Consider the following 22,531-nt stretch of genomic DNA (forward strand, 5'->3'; position numbering starts at 1 on the left):
TTTTTGTTAAACTCCACTATCTAATAAAACCATTACATAAATTGAGCCATAAAATTTTAAATTAGTTTGTTGGGTTTTTTTTTTGCTGTGATTATTTTTTATTATTTAATATTTGTTTTGGTATAACAAAGCAACAAAGTGGCTGTAGTTTAGTGGTGAGAATTCCACGTTGTGGCCGTGGAGACCTGGGCTCGAATCCCAGCAGCCACATTATACTTCTTTTTTTTTAATTTCATACCTTTTGTTTTCTCTTTCGAGCTTATTCGTTAACCTATATAGAGTTTTAAGACGGAATATAGATTTTTTTACACCATCAAGTTAAGTTGACTCGTAAAACATGATGTGTTCTTTTAAACTACATTGTCAGGTTATCGCGAAAAATGATAAATTTAATATCTTTCATATTCTAAGTAGAAGTTGCAAGTGTGACTATATAGAGTGATTCAATGGACAAGGTGTAATAGTTAAAAAGGCCCAACTATCAAGGTATTGTCTGCTTTGACTTGACATTTAAAGTCTCACATTTTTGTCTCCTTGGACTTTTACATAGAAAGACGTCTCAACAACAGATACTGAATTCAACTTTTTGTTGCTTATCATGATATTCAACCACTAGTGGTGTGTATACTCACCCTCCCTTCCCTTAGGGGCTCAGCGTTCTCGCTTCACTTTATTTCTCCATTACATATAGAGTATAAGGCTTGTTCAATAACATGTATTATAAGATATTTTACACCATTAGGTAAGTTTATCGCGAACAACATCTCAAGTAATTGTTCATAGTTGTATCAATCTATCTTGGCTCCATTTCTGTAATGGATACTTCATTGATGGACAATGGCATTGACTTGCTTTTAGATTGATCTGAATCCATGCCCTTTGGCAACATCTCTGATCGACTACGAAAAAAGAATGCAGGTTGTTTAGGCGGTTGCGTAGTAATAGAGTAACTATTAAGCATGAGCACCACAGAGTCCATTGTAGGTCTTTCATTAACATCTTCTTGAACACACAACAATCCAATATGTATACATTGTATCACTTCATTTCTTGAGTATGATTCTGCGAATATTGGATCCATTATGTTCAATGGCGTTCCGTCTCTCCAATTCTTCCAAACCTACAAGATGTATCCGAGTTGGAGGTCATAGATGTCAGCTGATGTCAAGTTCAATGTATCATGCCTTTATTGATCTACGTGGCTCAACCATGGATAATACCATAGTCAAGTTGGATAGCCGTTAAGAGGGAAGGGTATACGAGATGAAAAGTTGATCTCTTATGGATAGAAAGGTAAACGGAAGACTTACATAGCTAAGAAGATCTTCACCACCATCTGATTGGTAAAACGCGCTATTCTTTTTTCCACTTATGATCTCCAAAAGCAGAACGCCGAAGCTGAAAACATCTGATTTCACAGAGTATTGCCCGTGCATAGCATACTCCGGTGACATGTAACCACTATACAACAAACAAACAAACAAACAAACACGATGGTTAGCTAGAAAAAACGCGTATTCTTAAAGGAAAACGGAAGTCTTTAAAACTTACTATGTCCCAACAATCCTACTTGTTATTTCTTCACTTTGATCAATTCCAAATATTCTTGCCATTCCAAAATCTGATATTTTCGGGTTCATTTCTGCATCTAACAGTATATTGCTTGCTTTCAGATCGCGATGTATAATTCTTAGACGAGAATCCTCGTGTAGGTAAAGTAGTCCACGCGCAATCCCTCCTATAATCTTGTAACGTCTCGACCAATCTAGTAGCTGCTGCTTTTCAGGATCTACAAAATTTGATCAGAAACAGAGTTTTTTTCTTAAAGATCTATTGAAATCACTCTATAAGGACCGGACTGGACCACACCACATTTGGTCTATGTACGTGTCTTACCTTGTATTTCTGCAAGAGGTTATTTCTACACAGACGACTATAGCAATAAGAAGAATATACAAAAATGAATGCTATAAGATGGAAACCAACCGAATAAGAAATAATCGAGGCTTTTATTGGGGACGAATTCATAGACGAGTATCTTTTCATCTCCTTCCAAGCAATATCCCAATAGTCTCACTAAATTTCTATGTTGAAGCTTCGCGATCAATACAATCTCATTCTTAAATTCTTCTATGCCTTGCCCCGAGCTTCTTGATAGCCTCTTCACAGCTATCTCTTGTCCATCAGGAAGTTTACCCTGAGAGTATAATAGGATATCAACGCGAAGTTAACAATACAAGGGAAGATGGACTGAACATAAGGGGTGTGTTTGATACCAGGACGCCTAGAAAATGTTTCTGATACTTGATGAGTTGAAATGAGGGAAGTCATTTTCCTCCTTTTGATCCGGTAACCAAACACTAGAAAATGACTTTCTCGAGGCAAATCAAACACACCCCGTGTCCTAAAAATCGACTTTACCTTGTACACAACGCCAAATCCTCCTTCACCAATTTTGTTGTCGATTGAGAAGTTAGTCGTGGCAACTCGAATAGTGTTCAAGTGATATTGCAAAGATTCAGCAGCTGAAATTTCATCTTCATCTATATAAAGCACAAACAATATTTGTCTAGTTAAAAAGTTTTCTTTTACTTTCTTAAACTTCGTATCAAGTCAAAACCAGACAAACAAATTGAAACAGAGAGAATATAACTTAAAGTACTATTCACTTTACCTGTGATCTCTTCTACAACATTGAATTCTCGCGATGTTCTACTTCTTATCCAACAGAAACCTAATATGACGAGTAGAATCGAAACAACAATTGGAATAGCTATGGCAACGATTACACCAGATGCAATTCCCCCTTTATCTGCATCAGTTAGACAAAACTTTTGTTCAAACATTCAACCAAAATCGCGAATCTGTTAATTTATATTGAATAAAGTGGAACCAAATATAAACGAACATTTTATATGGAGAGCATCACCAGATATATAGAATGAACGCGATGATCATGTTCAATTTCACAGATGGTCATTCAACTAAACATCGTTATAGTGATAAAACTTAATTTTTGTACCAAAAAGAGGAGAATACATGATTTTCCCTTTTCAACTTTCCAATTTTTTTAACCACACACTATTAGTTGCCTGAGTTTTATGAACCCCAGATTTGCTCTAGTTTTGACTTGACACAGAGTTTAAGAAAGTAAAAAAGATTTTCTGATCATTACATGTACTACCTTTGTCCGGATTTATCTGACATTCTTTCCTTCATTAATCAGATAAAAAAAAATGACACATTTCTATGTTTAGTACTCTATCATCAAAAACTTGTGTGAAGAAGTTACCTCTATCGTTGCTTGTAGGCGATGAAGAAGGAGGCGTAGGTGGTGGCGTTGATGCAGTAACGTTGTAAAAAGGGTACAACTCATACCTAACGTTACAACTCGGAAGCAAAACTCTCCCACCTCTCTTCCCATCACTCGGTAAATTTCCGATAGCAGTCCTCAGGCAATTCTCACAAGAAGAACTAGACACATCAGGTATGCATTGTGCAAATGTATAAACTCTTTCGAGTGACGTAAAATTTGCTTCTTTCGAAGCATATATTTTCCCCGATCGATTATTTCCATTTGCAGCCACACTTGCTATTAATTCATTGATCACATTTCCAAGAACTGATAAGAACCTTTGTGGTTCACTAACATTTTGTGTATTCAAAAAACCATATGATCTCGTCGCGGTACCAAATAAAGGTTGATCTGAGTAACGTATAAGGCATTCGTCAACCCAAAGGACAGCAACTTTTCCATTAGGACAATAACTTTCCGAGGTTACATCTTTAACAGCTGTTGACACACAATTTTGACAAACGTCTGGGGAAACGTCTCCCCTGCATAAAAACATGCCATAAACTATATCGGACCCTGCGTTACCAGATGTTGTGTTGTAAAATCCGTTAGGCCTCGAAGAATTCGAGGCTAGAGATGATAGAAGGGCTTTGAGATTGAAGCTATAAGTGCTATTGGGAGTGTAAGTTGTGTTTGGGCAGTAAAATGCAGGAGGAGAAGAATTATCTTGACAATTTATAACTTGGAAAATGAAAATTATTATACAATAACATAACAAAATATTGAAGTAGTTCAACATTTTGTTATTTAACAGAGTGATATGTGAAGATATATATATATATATAGTATTGACAAAGTTGATGGTGTAAGAAAAAAGTATTATGAAGACTTGCTTAGGCTTTATGAGGCAGCTGATGTTTTGTTTCGAGCGTGTTTGGTCAAACTTTCAAAATTCGGCATGTAATACATAAACAGATACTTAAATTTGGCTATAGCTGATAAGTAACCTTTTTAATTTTGGGAGTGCATATCTAGACACTTTAATTTGATGGCTGACAACTAAACACTCCAACTCGTTCTCACTATGATTCGTGAACAATCCGATGCTGACGTGACACATCAATTTAGACTACCATTATTGAATTTTATTGAATTCATATCTTAAAAGGCTACGTCCATGCATACGTATTGACGATGACTTGAGTGAGATGGTGATCATACATAACTTGGAATTTTCCCTAGTACTTTTCTACACCTAGTCAATTTTCAATTTTCATCATTAAATTCACACCTTTGATGACTTTTACCATATAGAAAACAAAAAAAGGAATGAAAGAAAATTGAAAAAGAAGAATTTTTAAAATCATTTTGGTATACGAAATATAATAACGATCCGACTAATCTAATTTTGTAATGTGTAAGGGTTCTATAAGGAGGAAATTGTTGTTTCATAGAAAATTTTCCATTCTCACGTGTTCAAGCCTGAAATCTCTAATTAAAAGTGAAGGAATCTCAGGTATTCATATGACTTATATGATGACCATAATTTTATTTTATTTTATTTTAATGAAATAATAATTAATGTCCCCAGTGATAGTATACTTAAAGTAAGCGAGCTTTAAAATCGACGAGGCGAGTGTTCTCGAAGAGAAATCATGATGGAAAAAGAGTGAGGAAAATTTGAAACTCGAGATATTAGAGCATGATGTTTCCCTATGCTTTATCATTAATTAAAGTGTGAAGCTAAAGAAAAAATATATTTTCAAATATGTTTTTTATCATTAACTTTATTTTTTTAAAATATATTTTTCGTCTATATAATTAACTAAATCTTTTTTTGCTAAACCCTTCAAAACGTGGTCTTTTAGTAGGTTGGAAATATTAATGAAATTTTAAGCGCACACGTCTGAATAATTTCCAAATTTCAAGTCATTAATCAAATCAGTCCATTCAATTGTCAAATTAATTAAGGACATGAAATTTAATTCAACAACACGTATTTCCTCTTTGATAAAATTATTTCCTTTCTTTCCTTTCTATTTTGATTTTTAGGTTAATTTGTACTTGGCGATAGACTTCATCATTAGAGGTTTCGAGTGTTGAAGAATATGATGTTGGCTCACCAAATCAAATGATCTTCTTCTTCAAAGTTCAGTAAATTTGGATCATTTCGCATAGTTCAAGAGTAAATTCAATATTTTTTTCTTGTAAAAAATTTCTATGTGTCGGTTAAGTTTATTTCATTAGTAAACCATTTCACAAAAATTAGGGGCGAATTTGGAACTTTTCCCAAACCAATTTAAAAGTGATGGTGTATCTTTAATAATTTTTATAGAATTATAAATTAATCTAGAAAAAAAAAACTATCTAATACACAAATATTTATAGGAATAAGACACAAGTACCCCCAGACTTTGTTCCCAAAAAAATTTGCCAACCTAGATGATGAGGACATTTTTGAGGAAGGTGAGGAAGAAGAAGAGGAAATGTTGGATTATTGTTTTGCAAATGCAGCTAGGAATGCTGATATTTATCCTAGGCAACAACGTAACAACAAAACGAAGCATGAAAGTAAGCATAGTTGAGATGGTAAAGTGACAGAGGAGTTTGTTCGAAGGCACCTACCTATGCGACTGGCGAAGCAGAATCATATGATAGTGTCAACAACTTCAACAAGATTCAATAAAGCCAAGAAGTGATGAACTATCAAGTATTATTGGATAGATTTGAAGAAGACATGAGAAACATACTTCAGGTTCCAGGTCAGTCTATCTTTTTTAGTTCATACATTTGTAAAAGGAAGTTTGAGGTTGATAACTCAACTTTCTCCTTGGCTTTTATGATTTTTCATTACTTTAGAATCATCACTTGTAATATCATCATAAAGTGTATTATAAACTTTATTTAACGATCATAGAATATGGTTGTTAATTAGTAGAGGTTAGGTACCTCATTAGGATTGGTAAAGTAAGACCTAGCCTCCCTTGCTTGTGCTTATACCTATTGAGAATTTTTTATGTTTATTATTAATAAAAAGCCATTAGACCATTGTCTATTGGTATAAATTTGCTTGAAAAAAAAAGTATCACTAGACTATGATCGAAATTCCAGAGACACACATTAAATGAACTAAGATCTTATTACCCCCTCGAACCCATTCTTTTGTAATTTTGTACACCATTTTAGCCTACGTGACCTCCAAACATCTCCCACACTCCTCTACTAAGTGGAGTCACAGAGTGTGCCACGTAAGCCAAAAGGTGTATGTACAAAATTACAAAAAAATATGAGTTCAAGGGGGGTAATAATACCTTAGTTTAGTTAAGGTATGTCTCTCAGATTTAGGTCAGTCTAGGGGTACTTGGGCCTTATCCCGTATTTCTACTATAAATACAGATTCACTCTATAATTTAAAATAATTACATATTGTCTCACTAATTAATGATCGTGTACCAAATTTCAAGTCAGATATACCACTCCTTCAAATTTCAAGTCAGACACGTGTATCAAAAATGCTAGATACAAAGATACATTCTAAAATACAGACACATAAAAAGAGAGCCAACTGAGAAAGTTGGTGTATACCAAATACATACAATCACACTAGATACATATAATATTGATACTAGATACATTTTGAAATACAAATACATAGAGTAAAAGAGGCGAGCTCGCTCTATGTATCTGAAATACAAATACATATAGAGAAAGATAGCCGAGCTAAAAAGGGATAAAGGCGAGTGAGATAAGAGATCAGGAGATCGAGAGAGTTAGTAAATCCAAATGCATGTGAATCACGCTTGAATGTAATATATCTTTAACAAACTACACTTAATTTGAGTTGTATGTATCGAAAATAAGCCAGATAGATGCATCTAACCAAGTAATTATGGTACAAAAATTTGGAAAACTCAAGTCAAGGCATATAACTAGTAGTGAGATATACATTATTTGCTCATTTTTCTAAACGTTTTTGGTACAAATAATCCAAGCCCAAACCATTTTACATATTGTTTCATAACGCATCATATATTAGTATAATAATTCTCTTATAACACCTATAAGCAAGTGTTAATTGCAAAATTGTGACTTGCTTCAACTAATACAAACTTATTTGCCGGTAAATTAAGATTAAACTCATCATTACCTTCTTTACATTATGGCTTTTCGCCTAAAAAAATTAGCTTCCATTCATACACTTTCCTCTGTATCAAGAATGGTGTTTAACATAACTCAAACAAGAAAGATTGAAAATTTGTCAGCCCCAAGACTCGTATCAGCAATTATTTCTTCCAATTGGTTCTCTACAGGCCAAAGAGCTTCAAATCACAGTTCTACTGAGCAGGGTAAGTTTGTTGGTTATGTTGTTTTCATTTGAGCATTTGTGCAGCTCAGGTGTTTGTGGAAATGCCACAAAGACTTTGTTAGTTGTTTTTTTCAAGTGGGGTTTATTCTTTTTCATGACTAATATGTTTGGTACTGTTACTCTGTCCACTGAGGCTTGGATAGAAGAAATTTTTTTATCTTTTTATGTGGGTATGTTGATTTTATTGAAAATGTTTTCTCCTGAAGGAAAGAGGGGAAAGGGTATGGTGACTTATAGGGGAAATGTCGATTTCCTTTGTAGTAATCCTAGCTTTTACTTTATATTAGTTGCTTGGATGGACACTTGGTCATTTTTGTTAATCTTTTATAGTCAGAAATATCATAAGAACACTCTCCTAATTTGTTACGGTTCGTTTATTATGATTACTCTATGTTACCTACTTATACACAAAAGCAATTATGGGAAGTGATCGAAAGGTGATATTCAAGATTAGACATTTTCCATGGAGAATGTCTTCCTTCATAGTATTGATTGTGGATGGAACAGTGCAGAGGCGTATCCAGGATTTCGGCTAGATGGGTGCACGATTACGAAAAAATATATTTTAACTATAAATTTGATCAATTTGACTTTTAGTTCGTATATGAACCATTAAATTTTAAAAATTATAGGTTCAAAATGTATAATACAACTAGTTTTGAATTTTAATATACACATTTGATTTAATTATATAAAAAATTTACAATGTTAAATTTTTTAGGAATTTTCAATGTAACACACTTGAAAATTTTGAAAGATTAAAGGAAAAAAACAAAAGCAAAATTAGCTGAAACATCAAAAGTGTAACCGATAACCACTTGGAAAGGTGTTACTCACAGAGACAAGATAGATATAAGATTTAAATTTATATCCTCACTTAGAGAGGTTCACCCAATCATCATCGCATTATTATATGATACACTTTGAACATGGGTTCACACATCTATATTTAAATATTTTTAAAAAATATAACACTACTATACATGATCTAGAGAGGGGAGCATTTACCCTTCGGGGTGGCCCAGTGGTTTGAGCTTGGGACTTCCATGTTGGAGGTCTCAAGTTCGAAACCCCTTGCCAGCGAAAGCAAGGGGTTTGCCTTCTGGGTCGAGCTCGTCGCACCAGGCTTGCCTAGTGCGGTTTACCTCTCGTATGTGGTTTGCGAGCTATTGCATAGGAGCGGAGGTTTTACCCTGTGCGCACCCAAAGGGTAGCGGCTGCGGGTTTCCCTTGTCATCAAAAAAAAGAGAGGGGAGCATGGGTTCACGTGAACCCACGGCACCCCCTCTAGATACGCCTCTGGAACAGTGAATTTTCATTCATACAGCCGACTTGAAACTGAGGCGTAGTAGTTGTTGTTGTTGTTGCAGTGTTGGTTGTGGATAATCTTGTGCATCAATCACATGTTGAATACTGCTTTGTTCTGTTTCCCTTGCGGAATGAAATGAGTTTATGTTCTGAGTGCTCGTTGGTGATTTAACATTTAAAAGTAATTTTGCTGTCAAGATGACATTTTCTTGGTTCCATCAGGTACCACAGTGCACCTTGAATGTTCTTTGAATTCAAGACTTGAGAATGGTGGTGAGGATGATCAACAAGGTTACGAGAGATGGGGCAATGGCGGTGGGACTTTTCACAAGTCGGCCCTCATTGATCCCTCGGCCTTTGTAGAAGTTGGCGCTGTAGTACATTCAGAATGTGCAGTGGGTGCAGATTGTCACATTGGCTCCGGAGCAGTCATTGGACCTACTGTTACAATAGGCCAATCAACGAAAATAGGGTAAAATCTCATCAGGCTTTCTTTCATGATAATTACCTGAGCCTTAAGCCTTTTCTCAATTAGTTTGGATGTTTGAGTTTTGTGTTGGATTCTCCTAAAGAAAGAAATCCAACTGTTTAGAATTGAAAAGGGTGGGTGGGGTGCGGTAGAGGGGAAACAAAACTTAGATATAAATGCTACGAAAAAAGCTAGATGATCCATTTACTTTCTCGGCCCTTGGCAGTCTCACATGTACTTATTTTTGCAGCCTGATTTATTTTTTGCACCATTTCTTATGAATGACTTTTGGTCTATGAATTATCCGCAAGTTATCTTCAGCTACAATGTTGCACTGGCTAATTGCATAGTTGGTGACTTTTGCGCTATCCACAGTGGGGTCTGCATTGGTCAAGATGGTAAGGCTGAATCTAATGTGAAATTATCTGTTTCAGTTCATTAAAAAGAAAAGGCATAATACATAAATATGCCCTTTAACTTGGCCTCAGCTAGCATCTATGCCCTCCAACTTTGGATGTGCACAAGTAGACACTTAAACTTGTATAAAATTAATAAGTAGACACTGTCCTACATGTCATAATACATATAGGATGCCACATATGCCACATAGGACGCAAATTGGCCATGTAGGATGCATGTGTCTACTTGTTCAATTTTATACAAGTTTAAGTGTCTACTTGTGCACATCCAAAGTTGGAGGGCATAGATGCTAGCTGAGGCCAAGTTAAAGGGCATATTTATGTATTATGCCTTTTCTTTTTAATGAACTGAAACAGATAATTTCACATTAGATTCAGCCTTACCATCTTGACCAATGCAGACCCCACTGTGGATAGCGCAAAAGTCACCAACTATGCAATTAGCCAGTGCAACATTGTAGCTGAAGATAACTTGCGGATCATAGATACTAGATGAAGCCAAGTTAAAGGGCACAATTATCTATTATGCCAAAAGAAAACCAAGACTATTCTCTTTCTGGTACATATGTCAGGTTACCTGTCGCTGACATACTTTTGTTTTACATATTACTTCTAGTGTCAGGATTTAAATAAAAAGTTCTCATCTTGTAACAGGTTTTGGATTTTATGTAGATGAGCAAGGAAATATGGTGAAAAAGCCTCAAGTTAGTCAAATACTATTAATCTAAGAGATATAACTGCTACCTGTGATCCTTGTAATCATATGTTTTACATGCACATGTGCTTTATTAGAATTTTAATGAAAATAATTTTAATATTCTTTATTTTTATGTTGATTGGTGTTATATTTTAGAAAGATATTTCACACACGTAGTGTCAACTTTTGTGCTCGATTTCAACCTCATTGTTATCTTATCCCATGTCCTCGAGTTTGGTCCATGATCGTTTGTGCTAATAGCTCATTGTTTGCACTAAATCTCAGTAAGTACTTGAGCCTAACTTTGTTGTTCGACCTATGCTCAAGGTTGACTTTTCTCTCAATGAAATCAGGCCCGACTGAGCTTGAGCTAACAGTAGTTGGTCCGAACCTAGATCTGTCTCTCGTTGTTTGATGCCAGATCAACTACCTATAAAAGTTAATTCTCTTTTAAAAGAAGTTGATGGCAGATTAACTATATAAGCTTGTACTGAATGTTTTTTCATATACTTGAGGTATTATGAGCTACAGCCTTTTATAGTCTTTCAAGCCTATTTATCTTTTTTTATTACTTTCATCTGCAGACCCTGAAGGCGAGAATAGAAAACCATGTAGAAATAGGTGCAAATACATGTATCGATAGGGGCAGGTGAGATCGATGCTGTTTTTGAATTCTTTATTGCTAATGTTTCTGAGCTTAATCATATGCCACTTCATTCCGAGGCCATGCAGTTGGAGGGATACAGTGGTTGGAGAACATACAAAGATAGATAATTTAGTTCAGGTACTTTCCTACTTATGAAGTTTTGACGAAATGCTCGGTTTTGAGACGGTTCTTATGATTCGCAATACAGATAGGTCACAATGTAGTGATTGGGAGAAGCTGCCTCATTTGTGGACAAGTTGGGGTTGCGGGATCAGTGACGTATGTTTCCTTTTTAACCCTATTTTGATAAAAAATGGAAGTAAACATCTTTTTTGGATTTGATCAGCAATTTATTTAACTTTCTAGTTCAGTGAACTTTTAACTTTCAGGAATATACATTTGTTCTTATTTTAGATTAATCTAAACATCCGTCCTGTTTTCTTAGTATAGGTGACTATGTAACTTTAGGAGGAAGAGTTGGGATCCGTGATCATGTAAACATTGCCTCGAAGGTATAATTTTCTATTTAACTAATGATCTGTTCCTTGACTAGCACCATTTAGTGTCATTCTATGTGGAATGATTACTCCATAACATACATGTAATTATGTTTAATAGATTTTTTATATTATATTGCGTGGGGAAATGGAAATGCTAGAACACTTTACTCCAAGCAAGAAGAGATCATATGTTACCACTTACCACTATATGCATCACAAGTTCTATTTGGCAATGCTTTACCTTGACATTATCATGTTAATTCATTGCCTAGTATTGATCTTAATGGACAAAGTTGAGAAGCCAGAAATGTCACAAATGAGTTGATTGTCACAATTAAAAGAAAGTTGCATTTTTGTGTACCTGTTCTCTTGCCTCAAGTTCGTCCTCCTTTTCCGTATGTGTCTTGAGCTAATGGATATTGTAGGATAAAAGACAAGAAATTGGAGTAAACCACATGTGTAACATTCTGTAGTCATAGAACTTATTTTAGTTTGTTGGATGATGATGCTATTATCCTCTTACCTTCTTCTAGCCTAAATCAGAATCAGAATGTTATTACGCTTTTTCAAAAAAGAACTAGAATGTTATTGTACATTCTATGATGGTTATGGGATTCCTGTCGCATGTTGTCTGTTCATGAAGTCAGTATATGTTGTGAACCAAACTGACTCTGTAAGGGCCTATGGGCTATTAGAGTCTTTATTTGGGATCCAGGCCCAATAAACATTTGTTAAAAAGGACTAGAAGTTAGAAGAACGGTTAGACAATTATGTTGAAGCTTTGACTGTCAGTTATCTCTCATCCCCTTTCTCTATTCTAGTATCGCATCCCCTTCTAGTTATCTTCTTCTATGTTAATCTATCCGTAATTAGTGTGTTATTACTTTGTTGTGTGTATTATCCGTTGTAATTTGTATTCAGCAATAACTATAAATATCAGTGTTTGTATTAGAAATCGGGTTTGTTTCATTGGTGCTTTCATCCAGAGGTCTTCGATGGAGGACCAAATATATCGAACAATAGAAGATTCAATCAAGGTTGTGAAGGATACTTGGTCGAAGGATCTCGCTGAAATTCGTTCATTGTTACGCGAGTTGGTTGGAAACCTTCCTACCAGTAAATCTGGAACGGTGGAATTTCAACGATTTTGTGGCGAGAATCCAAAGTTATGGATTTCTCAGGTAGAACGCTACTTTAATTTCTATAAAATTGAGGAAGATCAGAAGCTTAATGTGGCATCGTTCTATTTTGATGGTGAGGCTTTGGAATGGTATCGATGGTTATTTCACAACAAACAACTCGTTGGTTGGGACCATTTTGTGGACAAATTGATGATTCGTTTTCGCTCCCGTAATAGAGACACATCTCGCGGGTTCTTGCCCGTTCCCAAGAACAAGAATGATAAGGCAATGGATTATTATCAAGAGGCTATTCCATCGTGGGGTAATATTACTAACTCATCCTCGCCTCAGTCTTATGATCAATACAATCTCTTTGCTGAAAATTTTGAGGTAGACCACATGTTCGATAAAATTCCCGAGAAGGGTAATGATTTAGATTCTTCGGACATTACCTCTCTTGAAAATAATAGGGACACTTTTGAAGAAATGCACTATAGGCCATCACTAATAATTTCTTCGGTGCTTAGTGTGTATGATCAAATGGTGACAGTTCCAGATTTATCTGATAACACTACTAATGATGAAGCAATTTCATTTCCAAACAAAGTTCTCTCTGAACTGCCTCATGATCAATCAAGTCGAGAAGGTGGACAACATGTCCGTACCACTAGTCTGTCGTTGTGTGCTTTCGGTGTGCACAATGATAATTACATGAACCCTTCCTTCCTGGGCGAAGTTGTTGATGATGCTAAGCTCATGAAAGCAATCACTGCAGTGAAGTATTGGAAGATGGTAGTTGTTGGACGAGAGTACAATGATTGTGAGCTCCCTGATGACTTGGGACTGTTTTCAATGGACGAGGTAATTGTTAAACATTTCAGAATTAGTACAACAAGGATGTTCGATGACAGTCTTCGGTGGTTTTGTGCCATTGGTTGTGGCCACAAGGTTGCAAGATCATTAATTGGAGATCCCAATTTTAGTTGGACTGTTATTTTTAAGGAATTTGTTTTGAAGGACATAGACAAAGAAGTGGATAAAGCATTTCCCTCCTTCACTAATATTTATTTGCTTGTAGATGCTATTTCCGCAATTGGTTCTACCATTGTTTGGAACGCTAGAATTGCACTATTGGAGGCAGGAATGGTTGTGCAGCTAGTGCGAAATGGGAATAACATGGATGATTATATCAGTGGCTGTTTTGTGAGACTCTTCCTACATTTTGTTGTGGCATGCATCATGGATGTTGTTTATATGATTCATCTATGGACAACTGGTGTGATTGATAATGGTGGTGCCGTTAACTGGACGAGAACCTACCAGATTGCTGGAGTAGCTAAGAGGATGAATACATCTGTTTCTGCGGCAGTTGAAAGTTATAAGTTTACTCGTCTTATGTCACTGGATCGGCCAAAGGTGGTGCCAACTTTTTGTCCAATTGATTTTTATATCCAAAGAACTTCACTGGTCGGTCGACTAATTAGGAACAACTTCTTTTCTTTAACTGATGAAATGGGATTACATCTTAATTTTGTTCTGGATTACATCTCTACCATTGTTCATGGTGTTATGAAGCACTTAAATCAGTTGAACCAAGGGTTGCCTTTGGTACTAGTGAAATTTTGCACAAATCCACCTTTCCAGGCATTATCCTACAAATATCAACCTAGAGGAGTATGTTGCAGAGACATTTGCCATTTTAGAGGTGGTATGGTTCTAGTTAAAGTTGGACAAGATGTTCAAGAGGTAATGAAAGTAATGCCAATTTCCTTAATACTCTCCAAAGACAACATAAAGCTGAACTTTGCATCAGACCATCTAGATCATTTTCTTTGGCCAAATTTATTGTTGGATGGAGGAGTGTTGTTTCACTTTACACTTGTGACATTGCAGTGTGTGGAAATTGTTACTCGTCTGATAATTGAGAGAGTTTTGGATGAATTTCACGACTTGAACCTTGAGGACAAGGTTCTTTTTGAGAGCGGGAGTATTGTTGTGAACCAAACTGACTCTGTAAGGGCCTATGGGCTATTAGAGTCTTTATTTGGGATCCAGGCCCAATAAACATTTGTTAAAAAGGACTAGAAGTTAGAAGAACGGTTAGACAATTATGTTGAAGCTTTGGCTGTCAGTTATCTCTCATCCCCTTTCTCTGTTCTAGTATCGCATCCCCTTCTAGTTATCTTCTTCTATGTTAATCTATCCGTAATTAGTGTGTTATTACTTTGTTGTGTGTATTATCCGCTGTAATTTGTATTCAGCAATAACTATAAATATCAGTGTTTGTATTGGAAATCGGGTTTGTTTCAGTATATCTCTTTATTTCTACTGCCAATGGCAGTATATCTGTCCTAGTTTACGTGCCTCTCACTCAGGATAAAGGATACTTTTCGATAGGTTTGAGATATAGGAATTTTGAGTAAAAAGACTGGACATTAAGGAATTAAAAGCAGGCTCCATATAGCTCTTGAAGTACTAACATTATAAAATAATTAATCTGTGAGGGAAAGGTTCCGTCAAAGATAGCAGATACCATTTTGGGAGAAACCAAAAAGTAGAAACAAGGCAATCTCTTTGTAGTGATGGGAGGATTCTATTTTATTAAAAGGATATTACTTTATTTTATTGTAAAATCTTTTCCAAGACACTGAGGGATGTTGTGAACCATAAAGTAGTTCAACTTGGTTAATTTATCATGAATCTAGATACTAAATTTCTCACTGCATACTACCTACTTTTTCTGTTGATTATGAACATTCTATGCGGCTTTTCGGAAGATATTATGTATAGTATGTATACATAATTAACGATGAAACTATATAATAGTGTTTTGATGCTACAGGTTAGGTTAGCAGCTAATAGCTGCGTCACCAAGGATATTAGTGTGCCCGGAGATTATGGTGGCTTTCCTGCTGTAAGGACTCTACCGTTGTTCATGGTGTCATCTAGTCTCTTCTGAAAAAATTCTGAACTTGTTTTTTCTTTATGATAGTTTGATAATTGCTGTGGCTAACTGCAGATTCCTATACGTGATTGGCGAAGACAAATTGCTAAACATCGTCAAATCTTGAAGTAAGAATTCTGCTTGAATGCCAATCCTATACAGAAATCCATGATTTGAACATTTATTTGACTATGCATGTCATTTGATGTTCACCCGCCACCCGGTGGGACCATCTGAGGACCTATTGATTCCATATCACTTGCATTCTTTTGATCATATTTATTGCTGAGCAACGTTATCTTGGACATAGACTAGAAAATGAATTTGTACCTGAACTTGTTGTTTCTCTTGCCTTTATGACATTACATGCTCCTTGAAAGCAAAGAACTTATGTTTAGAAACATTTATTATGCATCTATCGAGAGGTAATTTCATATCTTTAAATTAGTCTTAATGCTGCACGCCCGATGTTAATTAACTGGGCTATTTAGAATCTGTCAATAGCTTCTGTCATATTCTCAATATCAGTTAACGATTATTGAGTACCTCCCTGAGATTATCAAAGAACAGAACTAGCAAATCGAAACACACTTTGAGCTTCTATTTAAGGCCTTGTTGCATGTAAAAACAGAATACCTTTTTGTGTTCCTTTGTTGTTGTCTACTCTGCTATTTATCATCTCTTTGTTAGTTGGTTCAACAGAGTTTCTTTAGTTCAGAAATAATGCACTTCAATTTTGTAGTCGAATACATGCCTAAAAATGAAAAATCAACAAGAATAGGACAACAAGGGTCTATCGGAAACAACCACTCTACCTTCTATGGGTCTATTAGAATCAGTAAGGTGTGCGTACACACTACCCTAATTAGACCCACTTGTGGGATTACACTAGGTATGTTATTGTTGTGATAAGAATAGGACAACAAATGGAAAATATCATAAATAAATGTTCCCCTTCCTAATTCATCAATAGAAATAAAAAGAACACCTCTTGTCCATATAAATAGGCAACAGCTTGCCATCTTGTCCTAGTCCAGCGGGACAATTAGCATGAAACCTATGATGTTTACTGCTCCACGACGAAATCTTAAATCTTATAGTCGAAACTAATTCAACACGAAAAATCACTGCCCCCCTCGACCGATCATGCAGCATTTGCTTCCACTGTGACTCTGTCAATGTCAATGATGAACCACTAAGCGTACTAGCAAACAGGGTGCTATTCTTAGGCTGTTGATAGAATGTTGTCGACACTTGGTACCCTCCAACGCTCTTTTCTCGATAATACACCGTCACTTGACTTGCATCATAGTAGATTCCAATACCTTGATTTGAATTCCTTGCTGTAACTCTGAAGCTTATGTGTGCATTTTCAGGTCCACCACCACCATCTCCGTGGCCTAAAGCAGGAATAGAGAAGTCATTGAGGAAAATATGTGGACGATGGGGACGAAGACTTAGCCATAAAATGAATGTGATGAGTCCAACAATTGCAAGAAGGCCTAAGAATATAGCACATATGAGCTTTGACACTCTTGTGGTTAAACTTTCTTTAACCCAGTGGGCATAGTAGCTAGCACTATGGTGTCGCCTTACAGGGCGATCTTGATCGCGACGATTAACTGGTAACTCTGGCCTAGAATGCTGCATTTTTTTTTGTTTTTTCAAGTGAATGGAATTGTGGTTGATCATGAACAGTTTTTAGAGTACATTATTATATAATGCAAATCTTTGGATGTCATAGTATTGTTGAGAACTTTTTAGGAAAGAAAAGAACAAAAGAAGAACTGGTTATGTGATCTTAGTATATAATTAAATATACTTTCTTGAGAAGTAGTGTTATTGGATTCTTGAAGTTAGGGGCAAGTATACTTTGTTCTGTACACATGTTTATTCCTTCTCATAGAGAGTATTCTTGTTGAATATGTCAAGAGGGGTTGCTCGGGTGGTAAAACATATTTTTACCTACAATTTTAAGGTCGTGGGTTCGAGTAAGGGAGCAAACAAGTGGAAACTCCTAAGGAGAGGTTAAGAAAAAAACTTGTCAAATATATATAATTTTTCTTTTTCTCTTTGTTTAAGTTTTTGATTAAATAAGTCAAAATCCTAAACTATTAATCATTTTGCTAGTTTCATACCTAAACATGCTCTCTCTTTTGCTTTCTTGCTCTCCCTTTTTCCTTTTTTATATTAAAAAACTTCACTTACATAACTCACACATCTCTATCTCCCTAACTTAATTTTGTTCCTCTAACTTCATACCTTTCATTTTCCCCAAATATTTAAGGCATAATACATAAATAAGCCATTTAATTTGGCCTCATTTCACATTTATGCCCTCCAACTTTGGATATACACAAATAGACACTTAAACTTGTATAAAGTTGAACAAGTAGACACATGAGTCCTATGTGGCACAATACACGTATGACACCATGTAGGATAAAAAATGACATGTAGGATGCCATGTAGGACATGTGTGTATTTGTGCACACTCAAAGTTGAAGGACATAAATGTGATTTGAAGCCAAGTTAAATGGCATATTTATGTATTATGCCAATATTTAATGTGTACAACACCATATCAACATAATCCTAAAAATGAGGTTTGACGTGAGTAAAGTGTAAGTAAATCTTACTCCTACCTTATATAGACGGCGACGCTATTTTTGATAGACCATCGCCTCAAGTAAAGCATCTCAAATATTTAGTGTGTAAGTCTATGTTGAGATTAGTCATTTTATTGACCGTTTAATTTGTTGTATTAAAAATAATATGCAATACATAATTTCTAAGAAGAAGTTATTAATTTAAAAAAATACCATCCACCTTATGTAGTAGAAAAAGGGTTTGAGAGATTACTGGGGTATTTTGGTCATTTAAAGGAAAATTGTGGGCCAAAGTATCTTTATCTATAACCTAAATTTGCTTGACATAAGTTTAGAGAATTTTTGCCTCGTCTGGCATAAGTTACAATAGAATTAAATTATTCGATATAAGTTATGTAGTATCTAATTAGCTTGACATAAGTTTAGAGAATTTTTCTTGCTCGACATAAGTTGTGTAGGAATGAAGTTACGTCTTTTATGACATAACTGTGGGTTCTGAAACTAAAGTTTTGCCTCTATCAACATAAGTGACGTAGGAACTAAGTTATGTCTTTTACCACATAACTTGTGACTTTTGAACTGAACTTTTGCCTCTACCGTCATAAACTTTGTAGGAATTAAGTGAGATAACTTGTGTTATGTTATGATACCGAATTATAAATTTATTTCGATCGAAAATTGTTTGTTATTTTGGTGTCACGAATATTTTCGTCCACTTAATATTTTACTTAATGTGCTTGAAGTACAAAAATGAAAGACCGCCAAATTTGAGGGAAAAAATTAAATACTACTGTAAAATTTATTTTTAATCATATTACAACATGGAAGAAGTTCCAAAACAAGAGCAATCAATCCCAAAACACTTACAATTACAACATAAGACCATTTCCATCTATGACTTGCTTCTACCTTGTCAATTCCTTGAAATATATTTACAATTGTTAGGATTAACAAAGCATAACCTAAAATGTTATGGTATATCACCCAATATTTCCTGTATACATTTTCTTCATCTGGCTGCAAACATATCGCCAAAACCTAAAAATGATTGATCACACAAATGTTATGACATGTTGACTATAATAAGTTTTAAAAGCACTATAAAAAAAATAGAAATTAATTATGGATAAATTTTAAATTTTTTCTTTATTTCTTAAACTTATTATCATGTCAAACTAAGTATATGTATATAGATTCTTCAAACTTTTTACAAATATGTCTATATACAAATGTTTAATGGAATTCACTACAACAAATAAAGGATTTAGCGATAACAATATAATTGCCGCTATATTATATTTAGCATAAATAATAAATATGGGTATATATAACCAACACTTTATATAAATGTCACTAAAAGCTTTAGCGACTCTAGATGCAATGACATTAATTCAATTACAATTAAATATTTATGCAACAATAAATGTTTTGTTTTTTATTGTAGTAGATGTAGAGGTTGTGCAATATATAAACAATAATATAAATGTACATAGCTTAAACTCAAAGTACATACATATGTATATTCGTAACAAGAAAAACATAAAATATACATGCGTATATATTAAGTGGTACATGATGAACTAGCGCGCAAACTAAATTTATATTCTAAATTCGTCTCTAAAAATTAAATCAAATCAAAGAGTACTATTTGTGTCTTACTTGGATAGTAGTGAAAGTGAAGATTATGGTGCCAATAATTCCATGAGTACTCATCATAGTGTGTTGATCTTTGGGTGAATTTTTCATCATTGACATGCCAAGACCCCATCCAATTGTGCCCAAAACAAATCCTGCTACTTTTGAAAGTACATGAAGTGAATACCATTCCTCACATTTTAATGGATGTCTTTTGTAATATCTTGCAATTATTACACCTATAGGTAAGAGGATTCCCCATCCAAAAATGTTTACAACCCCATGTACCTATCATAAGATGTAAGAAATGAGGTTATTTATGACATAGGGTATGTTTGGTATGACGAAAAATATTTTTCTGGAAAATAAGATTATTTTTTTTTGTGTTTGACGTATATAAGAAGAAAATATTGTTCCAGAGATATTTGTGTATAATCTAGGTAAACACTATACGAGAAATTGAGCTGTGGGGGGTCAGGGGCGGATCTAGCCAACTTATAGCTATGTGTTCACGTGAACCCAATAGTTTTTGCTCAACCTTTTGTTTTCTTACTAAGAAATCAACCTAATGCATTAACACAAGGTCGTTATTGAAACGCATAAACTTCAAATCCTAGATTCACTTATGATACGCGCTATCGGGGGTGGGATGGAGGTGGAATGTGTTAGGGTGGAGAAGAGACAATCAGTGAGAGGTGTCACTTACGTAGAAACATGCAATTGGTTTAGCGGTAACATCATAAAGATTGAACTCCGACCCTCTAAAATTAAAATCTTGAATCCGCCTCTGCAGAATTAAAAAGAAAAAAAGGTGCGAAAAACGAGGCTCTTACAACTCGAAGTCGAGGATGATGATGTTCATGTGTAGGTCTAAAATACCATGACTTGAAATCTGTATTCACTTGTGTATCATTTGATCTATCAAGAGAATTGTGATGATGTTTGTGGTGGCCACCATGGGAATAAAGCTTTTCATGAACAAAAATAGCCTTTCTTTTGATCAAATTGGAATTAGAGTGAGCATATGTTAAGTCTAAGAAAAAAATCACAGTACAAAGAATTATGAAACTCATGCTAATAATAATTATAATATTGTGCATATGGAATATATTGTATGTACACAGAAAGTTAAAGTCCAAGACATGAAAAACAACAACTTGTATTTATAACTTCCACAAATCTAACTTTTTGTATCTTCATACTTTATTTTACTTTTATGACTTTCGTGTACTCAGTGAAATTCAATAAGTGGGGTTTGAGAAAGGTAGAGTGTATGCAGGTTTTATCACTATCTCGTGAAGGTAGAAAAATTGTTTTCGAAAGACCATCGGCACAAGTGCATCAAACTCAAGTAGAAGAAAACAATGAATAAAGCATAACAGTTAATAAGAAAAACATTGGAAGGTCTACAAGAAAGAAACAATAATGACAATAAAATAGTGTGATAATCAAAGAAACAAACTTTTTGCTTTATGTGATATTGTTTGAATAGGAGTCGATTTTGATTATTTTTCTTTGAAATTTGTGGCTTAAAATAAGTTATAAACGTTTGTATGACTATATAAGTTATTTGATTGAAAGTAAATTTAGAAGTATAAATTTTATTTTTATAATAAATACGTCTTCCTTTTTATATAATTTTTTTAAAAATAGAAAAGTTTTTATCTTCACCAGATAGTAACAAAATTTGCGTACATTTTATGCTACCGAAATCTCAATTGTGGATCGTTAAAAATAAAATAAAAAGTGGGTCACATAGAGGTGAAATCTGTCACCGAACTGTACTTTTTTTTGGTCGGAATATATTCTTTACTTATGACAGTAGCGTTAAATCTGTCAAAAACTTAAAATATGATTTTATTCTAAGCTTCAGCATCTTTCTGTCATTTTCTACATCACTTTTGAAGTTCAATTTAGACACGATATATAAACAGATATTTAAATTTGATTTTAGTTAACAATTAGTAAGTATTTTCAAGACATTTAAATTTGATTTTAGTTAATAATTAGTGAGTATTTGAATTTTGAAAATGTATATTTAGATATTTTAATTTGATTGATAAGATATCCAATAATTCAATTTGTTTTTATGGTGTCTCGTGGACATTCAATGTGAAATATAAATTTTGAAGGTATTTAAATGATCATTTTGTAAGTTAGAGTGTTCAATTGACATGATGAGTTGAGGTGTCTATGTATGTATAAGTTAGGGGTGTACAAAATCAAACCGAAAACCGAACCAAACCGCAAATCGAGTCAAACCGGGAAAAAAACCCAACTAGTTGTTTGGTTTGACTTGGTTTGGTATTGAGAAAAAAACCCCGACTATATTTGGGTTGGTTTGGTTTTAACTAAAAAAACCAACCTGAGACCAAACCAACCCGACATTATATATATAATTTTAAAATTTTATTTTATACATAAAAATATTTACTTTGATATAATTTTAAAATATTTCTTATACTATTTCATAGTTTTTATCTTTTAATATATTATTTCAAGTTTGGAACTTAGAATTCTGA

General features: G+C 34.4%; 4 protein-coding genes and 1 non-coding gene across 5 annotated transcripts in view; 2 read left to right on the top strand and 3 right to left on the bottom strand.

Annotated features, from left to right (window-relative positions):
- Positions 1–138: 138 nt before the first annotated feature.
- TRNAH-GUG (transfer RNA histidine(anticodon GUG)) lies at positions 139–210 on the top strand. Its single transcript has one exon. It is a non-coding gene; the product is annotated as a tRNA-His (tRNA).
- Positions 211–478: 268 nt separating this feature from the next.
- Positions 479–4,103, bottom strand: LOC102602570 (cysteine-rich receptor-like protein kinase 10). The gene is made up of 7 exons (XM_006343346.2): positions 3,293–4,103; positions 2,675–2,812; positions 2,422–2,543; positions 1,987–2,197; positions 1,552–1,789; positions 1,311–1,461; positions 479–1,120 (listed from the first exon to the last, which is right to left on the bottom strand). The coding sequence occupies exons 1-7, from the start codon at positions 4,092–4,094 to the stop codon at positions 794–796; spliced, it is 1,989 nt and encodes a 662-aa protein (XP_006343408.1). The 5' UTR covers positions 4,095–4,103; the 3' UTR covers positions 479–793.
- Positions 4,104–7,271: 3,168 nt separating this feature from the next.
- On the top strand, positions 7,272–17,230 carry LOC102586449 (probable UDP-3-O-acylglucosamine N-acyltransferase 2, mitochondrial). Its single transcript, XM_006343218.2, has 11 exons — positions 7,272–7,641; positions 9,192–9,441; positions 9,760–9,836; positions 10,512–10,561; positions 11,139–11,203; positions 11,287–11,338; positions 11,409–11,479; positions 11,646–11,712; positions 15,664–15,735; positions 15,841–15,893; positions 17,142–17,230. The coding sequence occupies exons 1-11, from the start codon at positions 7,455–7,457 to the stop codon at positions 17,167–17,169; spliced, it is 972 nt and encodes a 323-aa protein (XP_006343280.1). The 5' UTR covers positions 7,272–7,454; the 3' UTR covers positions 17,170–17,230.
- Positions 15,913–17,616, bottom strand: LOC102597927 (protein NDR1-like). Its single transcript, XM_015306935.1, has one exon. The coding sequence runs from the start codon at positions 17,455–17,457 to the stop codon at positions 16,732–16,734; it is 726 nt and encodes a 241-aa protein (XP_015162421.1). The 5' UTR covers positions 17,458–17,616; the 3' UTR covers positions 15,913–16,731.
- Positions 17,617–19,154: 1,538 nt separating this feature from the next.
- Positions 19,155–22,531, bottom strand: part of LOC102602906 (cytochrome b561 and DOMON domain-containing protein At5g35735-like) — a 5,682-nt gene continuing 2,305 nt past the window's right edge. The window contains exons 2-4 of the mRNA XM_006343347.1: positions 20,716–20,796; positions 20,034–20,297; positions 19,155–19,412 (exon numbers count right to left, since the gene is read on the bottom strand). Coding sequence (XP_006343409.1) covers positions 19,155–19,412; positions 20,034–20,297; positions 20,716–20,796 — 603 coding nt within the window. The remainder of the gene's footprint in view (positions 19,413–20,033; positions 20,298–20,715; positions 20,797–22,531) is intronic.

The sequence above is a fragment of the Solanum tuberosum genome, unplaced genomic scaffold, assembly GCF_000226075.1.
Source record: "Solanum tuberosum cultivar DM 1-3 516 R44 unplaced genomic scaffold, SolTub_3.0 scf00039, whole genome shotgun sequence".
NCBI classification, from domain to species: Eukaryota; Viridiplantae; Streptophyta; class Magnoliopsida; order Solanales; family Solanaceae; genus Solanum; species Solanum tuberosum.